General features: G+C 50.8%; 1 protein-coding gene across 1 annotated transcript in view; it reads left to right on the plus strand.

Moving 5' to 3' along the window:
• The window catches only part of LOC139470987 (protocadherin Fat 4-like), an 83565-nt gene that overhangs the window by 18313 nt on the left and 49493 nt on the right, over positions 1-15759 (plus strand). Inside the window, exons 7-10 of the mRNA XM_071253302.1 lie at positions 683-864; positions 1973-2285; positions 11271-11512; positions 14067-14244. Coding sequence (XP_071109403.1) covers positions 683-864; positions 1973-2285; positions 11271-11512; positions 14067-14244 — 915 coding nt within the window. The remainder of the gene's footprint in view (positions 1-682; positions 865-1972; positions 2286-11270; positions 11513-14066; positions 14245-15759) is intronic.

Here is a 15759-nt window from a genome sequence, read left to right on the forward strand (position 1 = left end):
CATTAGCCCAGTGAGTGAACCACCAGCCCAGTGAGTGAACCACTAGCCCAGTGTGAGTGTACCATTAGCCCAGTGTGAGTGTACCATTAGCCCAGTCATTGAACTACTAGCCCAGTGAGTGAACCACTAGCCCAGTGTGAGTGTACCATTAGCCCAGTGATTGAACCATGAGTCCAGTGAGTGAACCACTAGCCCAGTGAGTGAACCACGAGTCCAGTGAGTGAACCATTAGCCCAGTGAGTGAACCACTAGCCCAGTGTGAGTGTACCACTAGCCCAGTGATTGAACCATGAGTCCAGTGAGTGAACCACTAGCCCAGTGAGTGAACCATGAGTCCAGTGAGTGAACCACTAGCCCAGTGAGTGAACCACGAGTCCAGTGAGTGAACCATGAGTCCAGTGAGTGAACCACTAGCCCAGTGATTGAACCACTAGCCCAGTGAGTTAACCACGAGTCCAGTGAGTGATTAGTTTTCTTATGATAAGTAAGATAAAACGTTTCCCTCAAGACGTTTCCCTAAAAACCCTCGGACGTGTTGTATTCCACACATAACAAGATTTGGGCGGTTGGTACATTCACTAGTGGTCTGTCGTTTGCATTGAGCACGTGTTGTATTTTAAGATAAAAAACTAAAAGTGGAATAGCTGTTTAAAGTGTGGCTGTATTGTTCCCATGGTATAAGGCAACCAGATTCAGGTCGTTGGGCCATTTGACTTCAATGCCGTCCCCACCTACACCCTGACGGTCCGCCTCGACGACGGCTTCAAGAGCAGCAGCTACAACATCAACGTCAATATCATCGACGCCAACGACCCCCCAGCATGTGCCAGAACAAGCTACATCGTTTCTGCCGACGAAAACAAGGTAATATTCCTCATATATGGACTGAAGCCCGTCCTCCTAACATCCCACCACCTCCTTCACCATTTATCCCCCCATCCACCGTCACTCAACCCCAACCCCTCACATCACCCCTCCCCACCAACCCTCAACCAACCCCGACCACCTCCACCACCATTTATTCCCCACCCACCATCACTAACCCCCCACCAACCCTCACCCCACCCCGACCACCTCCACCACCATTTAACCCCCACCCACCATCACTCATCCCCCCACCATTACTCACCCCTACCAACCCTCACCCCACCCCGACCACCTCCACCACCATTTACCCCCACACCCACCATCACTCACCCCCCACCAACCCCGACCCGACCCCACCCCAATCACCTCCAACACCATTTACCCCCCACCCACCATCACTCAACCCAAACCAACCCCGACCCCACCACGACAACCTCCACCACCCTTTACCCCCCACCCACCATCACTCAACCCAAACCAACCCCCACCCCAACAAGACAACCTCCACCACCATTTACCCCCCACCCACCATCTCTCACCCCACACCAACCCCCACCCCACTCCGACAACCTCCACCACCATTTACCCCCCTACCACCATCACTCACTCCACACCAACCCCCACCCCACCCCGACAACCTCCACCACCCTTTACCCCCCACCCACCATCACTCACTCCACACCAACCCCCACCCCACCCCGACAACCTCCACCACCATTTACCCCCCACCCACCATCTCTCACCCCACACCAACCCCCACCCCACTCCGACAACCTCCACCACCATTTACCCCCCACCCACCATCACTCACTCCACACCAACCCCCACCCCACCCCGACAACCTCCACCACCCTTTACCCCCCCACCCACCATCACTCACTCCACACCAACCCCCACCCCACCCCACCCCGACAACCTCCACCACCATTTACCCCCCACCCACCATCACTCACCCCACACCAACCCCCACCCCACCCCGACAACCTCCACCACCCTTTACCCCCACCCACCATCACTCACCCCACACCAACCCCCACCCCACCCCGACAACCTCCATCACCCTTTACCCCCCACCCACAAACTTCCGTATGTTTTTTCTTCACAGATGTCCCCAATACCTATCATTGGGTTTGGAATCACAGACGCTGGCGGACAGACCCACACCCTCGCCCTCTCAAACAGTTACTTCAGCATATCTCAGAATGCAGGTTCGACTGAAATAAGGCCGAACGTCGACCTTGACTGCGAATCAAATACGCCCATTCCAAACCCCGTGACCATCGATATCACCGTCACGGACAACTTCGGGGCCTCTGGCACGTGTGCAGTCACTATACAGTGCAACGACATGAACGACAACAGCCCCGAGTTTGTAACATCCACGTACAGCTTCCTGGTGGCGACCGACATGGCAATCGGTGAGTGACGTCAATAATAGACATCCAACAAGTGACGTCAATAATCCATAGATCCCAGAAATCACGCCAATAATAAATATCTAAATTTTCGCTGTGTTCATTGAAATTCCTGCATTCTGATTAGCTGAATTGGTCACGTGTTATTGCATTCATTTCCCAATTAATGTAAAAAAAAAAGCCACGCGCACCGAGGCGCACCACTTATATTACTGCGGGGGAATCCCAATATTACAGTCGAGGGAATTCCCTTCCTGCTCACGTGTATCGTCATGCACATATACGGGACTTTCAGGGAAATAATGTTTTAATCTGGCGGTAGCTGACAATGTTATTTGAAACAACCGCCTTCTCCCGGACATATTTCTTCCGGTTCGTTACAGTCTGACTGTTGCAGTTCTTCTCGCCTCTTGCCTTAACTGACAGGTCCAATGAACAATGTTTTGATCCTACTCTCCGTTGATTGGCTACTGACTGTGTAGGCTTGTCAACTTATGTGTATAAATTAAACGATTAAACAATTCATGGAACGCCACAGTATGTATTCGTAGTACACCTGGTATGTTTATCAATCTCGGCATTTTTGTCTATTTTGATATAACCAAATTTTTTTACTCTGTTCATTGAAATTCCTGCATTCTGATTAGCTGAATTGGTCACGTGTTATTGCATTCATTTCCCAATGAATGGAAAAAATTTAAGCCCCGCCCCCGCGGCGCACTACTTTTATTATTGCGGAATGTAGGGGAATCTCAATATTACAGTCGAGGGAATTCCCTTTCTGCTCACGTTTATCGTCATGCACAGGACATTTAGCAACTTTCATGCATATTCATTGTCCAAACTACCCTTTGAAACCGAAGACCGAGAATGAATGAAACAGTAAACGTGCAGGCTCGTTCGCCTGTTTTTTCCCGCTCGCTTCGGTTCATCTTTCATGTCTTCGGGTTTCATTTCTAACTAGCATTTCTCCAACTGTGTTTTACAGTCATCAGGGAAGTAATGTTTAAATCATGCAGTAAATGACCATGTTATTTGAAACAGCCGCCTTCTCTCGGACTTATTTCTTCCGGTTCGTTAGAATCTGACTGTTGCAGTTCTTTTCGCCTCTTGCCTTAATTGACAGGTCCAATGAACATTGTTTTAATCCCACTCTCCGTTGATTGGCTACTGACTGTGTAGGCGTGTCAAGTTGTGTGCATAAATTAAACGATCACCTGATTCATGTCACGCCACAGTATGTATTCCTACACCTTGAATGTTTATCAACGTCGTCATTTTTGTCTCTTTTGATATATGCAACTGTTTTAGGTTAAACTATTGTAGATAAAACATGTTTTACGTTGTCGAATTTAATTATAAGCATTGACTGTATATTTTTTCGGTTCATAGCGGATTCTTACAAAAGTTTGTACATCGGTTTTTCGATTCATACCTCAATGAACCGAAACAAATACACGCGGATTCTTACAAACGTTTGCACATCGGTTTTTCGATTCATACCTCAATGAACCGACAAAAATACACAGTCAATCCTTAAATATACAACTGTTTTTGGTTAAACTATAGTAGATAACACATGTTTTACGTTGTCGAATTTAATTATAAGCATTGACTGTATGCTACGCGGATTCATACAGTTTGCAAATCTTTGGTTTGACGCGGTGGGTATTTGCAAAGCATGTGCACCGCCAATTCGTTGTCAACAGACATTTTCACAATCTTTTCATGTTGTTAATCATGATGCTCACGTGATTTGATACACTTGGCGATGTAAGACCCATTTTATCACAATTTAGATTTTGATTGTCGATCACATCGTCTTGACTGGGCGCCGGCAAGGGTGGAAACTGGATTTTATAGTCAATTAACTCTCTAGCCCTGGGAAGATGATGGCAGGGTAGAACTCTACATCATGACACTGCCAGGCGGTGTTACCCCTCACTGTACATCATGACACTAGCGGTGTTACCCCTCACTGTACATCATGTCACTGGCGGTGTTACCCCTCACTGTACATTATGTCACTGGCGGTGTTACCCCTCACTGTACATCATGTCACTGGCGGTGTTACTCCTCACTGTACATCATGTCACTGGCGGTGTTACCCCTCACTGTACAACATGTCACTGGCGGTGTTACCCCTCACTGTACATAATGTCACTGGCGGTGTTACCCCTCACTGTACGTCATGACACTGGCGGTGTTACCCCTCACTGTACATCATGACACTGGCGATGTTACCCCTCACTGTACATCATGTCACTGACGGTGTTACCCCTCACTGTACATCATGACACTGGCGGGCGGTGTTACCACTCACTGTACATCATGACACTGGCGGTGTTCCCCTCACTGTACATCATGACACAGGCTGGCGGTGTTACCCCTCAATGTACATCATGTCAGTGGCGGTGTTACCCCTCACTGTACATCATGTCACTGGCGGTGTTACCCCTCACTGTACATCATGACACAGGCGGCGGTGTTACCCCTCACTGTACATCACGACACTGGCAGGCGGTGTTACCCCTCACTGTACATCATGACACTGGCGGGCTGTGTTACCCCTCACTGTACATCATGTCACTGGCGGTATTACCCCTCACTGTACATCATGTCACTGGCGGTGTTACCCCTCACTGTACATCATGTCACTGGCGGTGTTACCCCTCACTGTACATCATGACACAGGCGGGCAGTGTAACCCCTCACTGTACATCATGACACAGGTGGGCGGTGTTACCCCTCACTGTACATCACGACACTGGCGGTGTTACCCCTCACTGTACATCACGTCACTGGCGGTATTACCCCTCACTGCACATCATGTCACTGGCGGTGTTACCCCTCACTGTACATCATGTCACTGGCGGTGTTACCCCTCACTGTACATCATGACACAGGCATGCAGGCGGTGTTACCCCTCACTGTACATCATGACACTGGCGGTGTTACCCCTCACTGTACATCATGAGACTGACGGGCGGTGTTACCCCTCACTGTACATCATGACACTGGCGGGCAGTGTTACCCCTCACTGTACATCATGTCACTGGCGGTGTTACCCCTCACTGTACATCATGACACTGGCGGTGTTACCCCTCACTGTACATCATGACACAGGCGGGCGGTGTAACCCCTCACTGTACATCATGACACAGGTGGGCGGTGTTACCCCTCACTGTACATCATGACACTGTCAGGCGGTGTTACCCCTCACTGTACATCACGACACTGGCAGGTGGTGTTACACCTCACTGTACATCATGACACAGATGGGCGGTGTTACCCCTCACTGTACATCATGTCACTGGCGATGTTACCCCTCACTGTACATCATGACACTGTCAGGCGGTGTTACCCCTCACTGTACATCACGACACTGGCAGGTGGTGTTACACCTCACTGTACATCATGACACAGATGGGCGGTGTTACCCCTCACTGTACATCATGTCACTGGCGATGTTACCCCTCACTGTACATCATGAAACTGGCGGTGTTACCCCTCACTGTACATCATGACACTGGCGGTGTTACCCCTCACTGTACATCATGACACTGGCGGCGTTACCCCTCACTGTACATCATGACACAGGTGGGCGGCGTTACCCCTCACTGTACATCATGACACTGGCAGGCGGTGTTACCCCTCACTGTACATCACGACACTGGCAGGCAGTGTTACCCCTCACTGTATATCATAACACAGATGGGCGGTGTTACCCCTCTCTGTACATCATGACACTGGCGGTGTTACCCCTCACTGTACATCATGACACTGGCGGGCGGTGTTACCCCTCACTGTACATCATGACACTGACAGGTGATGTTACCCCTCACTGTACATCATGACAGTGCCGGGCGGTGTTACTCCTCACTGTACATCCCCCTCTGTTGACAGGCTGGTGGTGTTACCCCTCACTGTACATCATGACACTGGCAGGCGGTTTTACACCTCAATGTACATCATGACACTGGCGGGCGGTGTTACCCCTCACTGTACATCATGACACTGGCGGGCGGTGTTACCCCTCACTGTACATCATGATACTGGCGATGTTACCCCTCACTTTACATCATGTCACTGGCGGTGTTACCCCTCACTGTACATCATGACACTGGCGGTGTTACCCCTCACTGTACATCATGACACTGGCGGGCGGTGTTACCCCTCACTGTACATCATGACACTGGCGATGTTACCCCTCACTGTAGATCATGACACTGGCAGGCGGTGTTTCCCCTCACTGTACATCCCCCTCTGTTGACAGGCTGGCGGTGTTACCCCTCACTGTATATCTCCCTCTGTTGACAGGCGGTGTTACCCCTCACTGTACATCCCCCTCTGTTGACAGGCAGGTGGTGTTACCCCTCACTGTACATCTCCCCCTGTTGACAGGCAGGCGGTGTTACCCCTCACTGTACATCCCCCTCTGTTGACAGGCAGGCGGTGTTACCCCTCACTGTACATCATGACACTGGCAGCTGGTGTTACCCCTCACTCTACATCCCCCTCTGTTGACAGGTGGGCGGTGTTACCCCTCACTGTACATCATGACAGTGCCGGGCAGTGTTACCCCTCACTCTACATCCCCCTCTGTTGACAGGCGGTGTGACCCCTCACTGTACATCATGACAGTGCCGGGCGGTGTTACCCCTCACTGTAAATCTCCCTCTGTTGACAGGCTGGTGGTGTTACCCCTCACTGTACATCCCCCTCTGTTGACAGGCTGGTGGTGTTACCCCTCACTGTACATCCCCCTCTGTTGACAGGTAGGCAGTGTTACCCCTCACTGTACATGCTCCCCTGTTGACAGGCTGGTGGTGTTACCCCTCACTCTACATCCCCGTCTGTTGACAGGCAGGCGGTGTTCCCCCTCACTGTACATCATGACACTGGCGGTGTTACCCCTCACTGTACATCATGACACTTGCAGGCGGTGTTACCCCTCACTGTACATCATGACACTGGCGGGCGGTGTTACCCCTCACTGTACATCATGACACTGACAGGTGGTGTTACCCCTCACTGTACATCATGACAGTGCCGGGCAGAGCTACCCCTCACTGTACATCCCCCTCTGTTGACAGGCGGGCGGTGTTACCCCTCACTGTACATCATGACAGTGCTGGGCGGTGTTACCCCTCACTGTACATCCCCCTCTGTTGACAGGCTGGCGGTGTTACCCCTCACTGTACATCCCCCTCTGTTGACAGGCAGGTGTTACCCCTCACTGTATATCTCCCTCTGTTGACAGGCGGTGTTACCCCTCACTGTACATCTCCCTCTGTTGACAGGCAGGCGGTGTTACCCCTCACTGTGTATCCTCCTCTGTTGACAGGCAGGCGGTGTTACCCCTCACTGTACATCCCCCTCTGTTGACAGGCAGGTGGTGTTACCCCTCACTGTACATCTCCCCCTGTTGACAGACAGGCGGTGTTACCCCTCACTGTACATCCCCCTATGTTGACAGGCAGGCGGTGTTACCCCTCACTGTACATCATGACACTGGCAGCTGGTGTTACCCCTCACTCTACATCCCCCTCTGTTGACAGGTGGGCAGTGTTACCCCTCACTGTACATCATGACAGTGCCGGGCGGTGTTACCCCTCACTGTACATCATGACAGTGCCGGGCGGTGTTACCCCTCACTGTACATACTCCTCTGTTGACAGGCTAGTGGTGTTACCCCTCACTCTACTTCCCCCTCTGTTGACAGGCAGGCGGTGTTACCCCTCACTGTACATTTCCCTCTGTTGACAGGCAGGCGGTGTTACCCCTCACTGTACATCCCCCTCTGTTGACAGGTAGGCAGCTGTTACCCCTCATTGTTCATCTCCCTCTGTTGACAGGCAGGCGGTGTTACCCCTCACTGTACATCTCCCTCTGTTGACAGGCAGGCGGTGTTACCCCTCACTGTACATCCCCCTCTGTTGACAGGTAGGCAGTGTTACCCCTCACTGTACATACTCCTTTGTTGACAGGCTGGTGGTGTTACCCCTCACTCTACATACCCCTCTGTTGACAGGCAGGCGCTGTTACCCCTGACTGTACATCCTCCTCTGTTGACAGGCTGGTGTTGTTACCCCTCACTGTACATCCCCCTCTGTTGACAGGCAGGCGGTGTTACCCCTCACTGTACATCATGACACTGTACATCCCCCTCTGTTGACAGGCGGGTGGTGTTACCCCTCACTGTATATCCTACTCTGTTGATAGGTAGGCGGTGTTACCCCTCACTGTACATCCCCCTCTGTTGACAGGCAGGCGGTGTTACCCCTCACTGTACATCTCCCTCTGTTGACAGGCAGGCGGTGTTACCCCTCACTGTACATCTCCCTCTGTTGACAGGCAGGCGGTGTTACCCCTCACTGTACATCTCCCTCTGTTGACAGGCAGGCGCTGTTACCCCTCACTGTACATCTCCCTCTGTTTACAGGCAGGAGGTGTTACCCCTCACTGTACATCTCCCTCTGTTGACAGGCAGGCGGTGTTACCCCTCACTGTACATCTCCCTCTGTTGACAGGCAGGCGGTGTTACCCCTCACTGTACATCTCCCTCTGTTGACAGGCAGGCGGTGTTACCCCTCACTGTACATCTCCCTCTGTTGACAGGCTGGCGGTGTTACCCCTCACTGTACATCTCCCTCTGTTGACAGGCCGGCGGTGTTACCCCTCACAGTACACCATGACACTGTACATCCCCCTCTGTTGACAGGTTTGTTGTGTTACCCGTCACTGTATATCCTCCTCTGTTGACAGGTAGGCGGTGTTACCCCTCACTGTATATACTCCTCTGTTGACAGGCGGGTGGTGTTACCCCTCACTGTACATCATGACACTGTACATCCCCCTCTGTTGACAGGCTGGTGGTGTTACCCCTCACTGTATATCTTCCTCTGTTGACAGGTTGGTGGTGTTACCCCTCACTCTACATCCCCCTCTGTTGACAGGCAGGCGGTGTTACCCCTCACTGTACATCATGACACTGGCGGGTGGTGTTACCCCTCACTGTACATCATGACACTGGCGGGCGGTGTTACCCCTCACTGTACATCCCCCTCTGTTGACAGGCGGGCGGTTTTACCCCTCACTGTACATCCCCCTCTGTTGACAGGCTGGTGGTGTTACCCCTCACTGTACATCATGACACTGGCGGGCGGTGTTACCCCTCACTGTACATCCCCCTCTGTTGACAGGCTGGTGGTGTTACCCCTCACTGTACATCATGACACTTTCGGGCGGTGTTACCCCTCACTGTACATCATGACACTGGCGGGCGGTGTTACCCCTCACTGTACATCATGACACTGGCAGGCGGTGTTACCCCTCACTGTACATCACGACACTGGCAGGCGGTGTTACCCCTCACTGTACATCATGACACAGATGGGCGGTGTTACCCCTCACTGTACGTCATGTCACTGGCGGTGTTACCCCTCACTGTACATCATGACACTGGCAGGCGGTGTTACCCCTCACTGTACATCACGACACTGGCAGGCGGTGTTACCCCTCACTGTACATCATGACACAGATGGGCGGTGTTACCCCTCACTGTACATCATGACACAGATGGGCGGTGTTACCCCTCACTGTACATCATGAGACTGGCGGGCGGTGTTACCCCTCACTGTACATCATGACACTGACAGGTGGTGTTACCCCTCACTGTACATCATGACAGTGCCGGGCGGTGTTACCCCTCACTGTACATCCCCCTCTGTTGACAGGCTGATGGTGTTACCCCTCACTGTACATCATGACACTGGCAGGCGGTGTTACCCCTCACTGTACATCATGACACTGGCGGGCGGTGTTACCCCTCACTGTACATCATGACACTGGCGGGCGGTGTTACCCCTCATTGTACATCATGACACTGACAGGTGGTGTTACCCTTCACTGTACATCATGACAGTGCCGGGCGGTGTTACCCCTCACTGTACACCCCCCTCTGTTGACAGGCGGGCGGTGTTACCCCTCACTGTACATCATGACAGTGCTGGGCGGTGTTACCCCTCACTGTACATCCCCCTCTGTTGACAGGCGGTGTTACCCCTCACTGTACATATCCCTCTGTTGACAGGCAGGCGGTGTTACCCCTCACTGTACATCTCCCTCTGTTGACAGGCGGTGTTACCCCTCACTGTACATCCCCGTCTGTTGACAGGCGGTGTTACCCCTCACTGTACATCTCCCTCTGTTGACAGGCAGGCGGTGTTACCCCTTACTGTACATCCCCCTCTGTTGACAGGCGGTGTTACCCCTCACTGTACATCTCCCTCTGTTGACAGGCAGGCGGTGTTACCCCTTACTGTACATCTCCCTCTGTTGACAGGCGGTGTTATCCCTCACTGTACATCTCCCTCTGTTGACAGGCAGGCGGTGTTACCCCTCACTGTATATCCTCCTCTGTTGACAGGTAGGCGGTGTTACCCCTCACTGTACATACTCCTCTGTTGACAGGCTGGTGGTGTTACCCCTCACTCTACATACCCCTCTGTTGACAGGCTGGTGGTGTTACCCCTCACTGTACATCCCCCTCTGTTGACAGGTAGGCGGTGTTACCCCTCACTGTATATCCTCCTCTGTTGACAGGCGGGTGGTGTTACCCCTCACTGTACATCATGACACTGGCGGGTGGTGTTACCCCTCACTGTACATTATGACACTGGCGGGCGGTGTTACCCCTCACTGTACATCCCCCTCTGTTGACAGGCGGGCGGTGTTACCCCTCACTGTACATCCCCCTCTGTTGACAGGCTGGTGGTGTTACCCCTCACTGTACATCATGACACTGGCGGGCGGTCTTACCCCTCACTGTACATCCCCCTCTGTTGACAGGCTGGTGGTGTTACCCCTCACTGTACATCATGACACTGGCGGGCGGTGTTACCCCTCACTGTACATCATGACACTGGCGGGCGGTGTTACCCTTCACTGTACATCATGACACTGTACATCCCCCTCTGTTGGCAGGGACGTCTATTGGCAAGGTCAGTGCTACTGACAAGGACGTCACCACCACGACTAACGGTAAGGTGGTCTACAGTCTGCAGCTGTCAAACCCAGTAGATATTGTAAAGGTACTTCCGAACGGGGACGTTTTGATGAACAAAGACATCTCCGGCATGTACAGCAACTCCGTGTCCGGGGAGATACTGGCCACAGATCAAGGGGCTGGAGCTAACCAGGGCACTGCGACGTTCTTGTTCAAATGGGTAGGTCATCTGTTAGCGGGGCACCTCAGACATACAGGTCATCTGTTAGCGGGGCATCTTAGACATACAGGTCATCTGTTTCTATTCCAACAAAGACATCCAGGTCATCTGTTAGCGGGGCACCTCAGACATACAGGTCATCTGTTAGCGGGGCACCTCAGACATACAGGTCATCTGTTAGCGGGGCACCTCAGACATACAGGTCATCTGTTAGCGGGGCACCTCAGACATACAGGTCATCTGATACTATTCAAACAAAGACATCCAGGTCATCTGTTAGCGGGGCACCTCATACATACAGGTCATCTGTTAGCGGGCACCTCAGACATCCAGGTCATCTGTTAGCGGGGCACCTCAGACATCCAGGTCATCTCTTACTATTCCAACAAAGACATCCAGGTCATCTGTTAGCGGGGCACCTCAGACATACAGGTCATCTGTTATCGGGGCACCTCAGACATCCAGGTCATCTGTTAGCGGGGCACCTCAGACATACAGGTCATCTGTTAGCGGGCACCTCAGACATACAGGTCATCTGATACTATTCCAACAAAGAAATCAAGGTCATCTGTTAGCGGGGCACCTCATACATACAGGTCATCTGTTAGGAAGGCACCGGAGATATAGAGGTCGTATGTTACTATTCCAACAAAGATATCCAGGTCATCTGTTAGCGGGGCACCTCAGACATACAGGTCATATGTTACTATTCCAACAAAGAAATCAAGGTCATCTGTTAGCGGGCACCTCAGACATCCAGGTCATCTGTTGGCGGGGCACCTCAGACATCCCGGTCATCTCTTACTATTCCAACAAAGACATCCAGGTCATCTGTTAGCGGGGCACCTCAGACATCCAGGTCATCTGTTAGCGGGGCACCTCAGACATCCAGGTCATCTCTTACTATTCCAACAAAGACATCCAGGTCATCTGTTAGCGGGACACCTTAGACATACAGGTCATCTGTTAGCGGGGCACCTCAGACATCCCGGTCGTCTGTTAGTGGGGTACCTCAGAAATACAGGTCGCCTGTTAGCGAGGCACCTTAGACATACAGGACGTCTGTAAGCGGGGCACCTCAGACATCCAGGTCATCTGTTAGCGTGACACCTCAGACATCCAGGTCATCTGTTAGCGTGACACCTCAGACATCCAGGTTTATCTGTTAGCTTGACACCTCAGACATCCAGGTCATCTGTTAGCGGGGAACCTCAGACATACAGGTCGTCTGTTAGCGGGGCACCTCAGACATACAGGTCATCTGTTAGCGGGCACCTCAGACATACAGGTCATCTGTTAGCGGGGCACCTCAGACATACAGGTCGTCTGTTAGCGGGGCACCTCAGACATCCAGGTCATCTGTTACTATGCCAACAAAGACATCCAGGTCATCTGTTAGCGTGACACCTCAGACATACAGGTCATCTGTTTGCGGGGCACCTTAGACGTACAGGTCATCTGTTACTTTGCCATTAAATACATCCAGGTCATCTGTTAGCATGGGGCACGAGTGGCCCAGTCGTCTAAGGCGCCGCGATTCGCAGTGCAGAGTTGCGTATCTTGGGCACGCCAGAAACCTATGATTGTGGGTTCGAATACCAGTTCTCCCCGATTATGTTTCTAGGTTTGTCAGCACCATACACGTGCTCGTCGGTTTCACCGAAGTGGTAAACGTCTGAGACCTGCATCAGACGGTAGAAATACACGTCGTATATCTAGAGATATTGGCCAACAAACAGGTCCTGTTTCTTGAGGTATCGGTTTACACACAGGTCCTATAGAGGTATTGGTTTACACACGTGTCCTATAGACGCAACGGTTTACACACGTGTCCTAAAGAGGTATCGGGTAATACAGGTCCTATAGAGGTATCGGTTTACACACAGGTCCTACAGAGGTATCGGGTTACACACAGGTCCTATAAAGGTATCGGGTTAAACAAGGTTCTAAAGAGGTATCGGGTTACACACAGGTCCTATAAAGGCATCGGGTTATACAAGGTCCTATAAAGGTATGGGGTTACACACAGGTCCTATAAAGGTATCGGGTAACACAAGGTCCTATAAAGGTATCGGGTTACACATAGGTCCTATAAAGGTATCGGGTTACACATAGGTCCTATAAAGGTATCGGGTAACACAAGCTCCTATTAAGGTATCGGTTTACACACAGGTCCTAAAGAGATATCGGGTTACAAACAGGTCCTCTATCTAGAGGTATCGGGTTACACATAGGTCCTATCAAGGTATCGGGTTACACACAGGTCCTATAAAAGCATCAGGTTACACACAGGTCCTATAAAGGTATTGTGTTACACGCAGGTCCTATAAAGGTATCGGTTTACACACAGGTCCTATAAAAGAATCAGGTTACACACGGGTCCTATACAGGTATTGGGTTACACACAGGACCTATAGAGGTACCGTTACACATACAGATCGTACATGTGTCAGTCACTAGGACACAGAAACATATTTATAAAAATCACTATAATTATATAAAATATTCAATCAGAATCTGTTTCTTCTGTTACAAAATCCATATGCTGTTTCAGAACGAGGCTCCTGATATCAGTAATCTGCCGGACTCGGGTAGTCTATCGGAAGACACGACTGGGGAGTCGCTCATCTTGGAACTCACCACAACTGACCCGGAAACAGACGCGGTCACGTGTCGCTCTGGCATTATCAGTCTGCCCGGGTCTCCTTTCACAGTGAAGCTCGTCTCTGGCAGTAAGTAGAAGCAGCACACAGGGTGGAAATATTTCTCTCTTTTGTGCTGAGTGAAATTACCATACACCCCAACAATTCGACAACAGACCGAATATGATGAGGAAATACATGTACATCATAGACATGGTGGTGAGGTCAAATAATGTGGATTTTTGTTTTACGAGTTTATACATCATTTCTTGTTTATGACATTAGCAGTTTGGAGAAATTCATGAATGCCAAGGACCTTTACTTAAAAGAGCCGAAAGTCTGTCTAATGACGAAACCAACATGAAGTTTGAAGCACTTTGGTATCCGAAGTCGAAAGCCTCATCACTTCATGACTTGGGAAAATCGACTGTTATAGAAGAGTTGGTTCCAATGAAACTTTCAGATAAAGACACGCGATGGCAATGACAAGAGAAATGGCCGTGACCTTGCTCCCTGTGCAATATATATATCTCCCTGGCTACAACCACTGGTCGGAGTATGTAATGATATATCTCCCTGGTTACAACCACTGGTCCCAGTATGTAATGATATATCTCCCTGGTTACAGCCATTGGTCCCAGTGTGTAATGATATATCTCCCTGGCTACCACCACTGGTCCGAGTATGTAATGATATATCTCCCTGGCTACAACCACTGGTCCGAGTATGTAATGATATATCTCCCTGGCTACAACCACTGGTCCGAGTATGTAATGATATATCTCCCTGGCTACAACCAATGGTCCGAGTATGTAATGATAAATCTCCCTGGTTACAGCCATTGCTCCGAGTATGTAATGATATATCTCCCTGGCTACAACCACTGGTCCCAGTATGTAATGATATATCTCCCTGGCTACAACCAATGGTCCCAGTATGTAATGATATATCTCCCTGGCTACAACCACTGGTCCCAGTATGTAATGATAAATCTCCCTGGCTACAACCAATGGTCCCAGTATGTAATGATATATCTCCCTGGCTACAACCACTGGTCCGAGTATGTCATGATATATCTCCCTGGCTACAACCAAAGGTCCCAGTGTGTAATGATATATCTCCCTGGCTACTACCATTGGTCCGAGTATGTAATGATATATCTCCCTGGCTACAACCAATGGTCCCAGTGCGTAATGCTATATCTCCCTGGATGCAACCAATGGTTCGAGTATGTAATGCTATATCTCCCTTGATACAACCACTGGTCCGAGTATGTAATGATATATCTCCCTGGCTACAACCACTGGTCCGAGTATGTAATGATATATCTCCCTGGCTACAACCAATGGTCCGAGTATGTAATGATAAATCTCCCTGGTTACAGCCATTGCTCCGAGTATGTAATGATATATCTCCCTGGCTACAACCACTGGTCCCAGTATGTAATGATATATCTCCCTGGCTACAACCAATGGTCCCAGTATGTAATGCTATATCTCCCTGGCTACAACCACTGGTCCCAGTATGTCATGATATATCTCCCTGGCTACAACCAATGGTCCCAGTATGTAATGATATATCTCCCTGGCTACAACCACTGGTCCG

This window comes from Haliotis cracherodii, unplaced genomic scaffold (assembly GCF_022045235.1).
Source record: "Haliotis cracherodii isolate W230 unplaced genomic scaffold, xgHalCrac1.p SCAF_1, whole genome shotgun sequence".
In the NCBI taxonomy this organism is placed as follows: Eukaryota; Metazoa; Mollusca; class Gastropoda; order Lepetellida; family Haliotidae; genus Haliotis; species Haliotis cracherodii.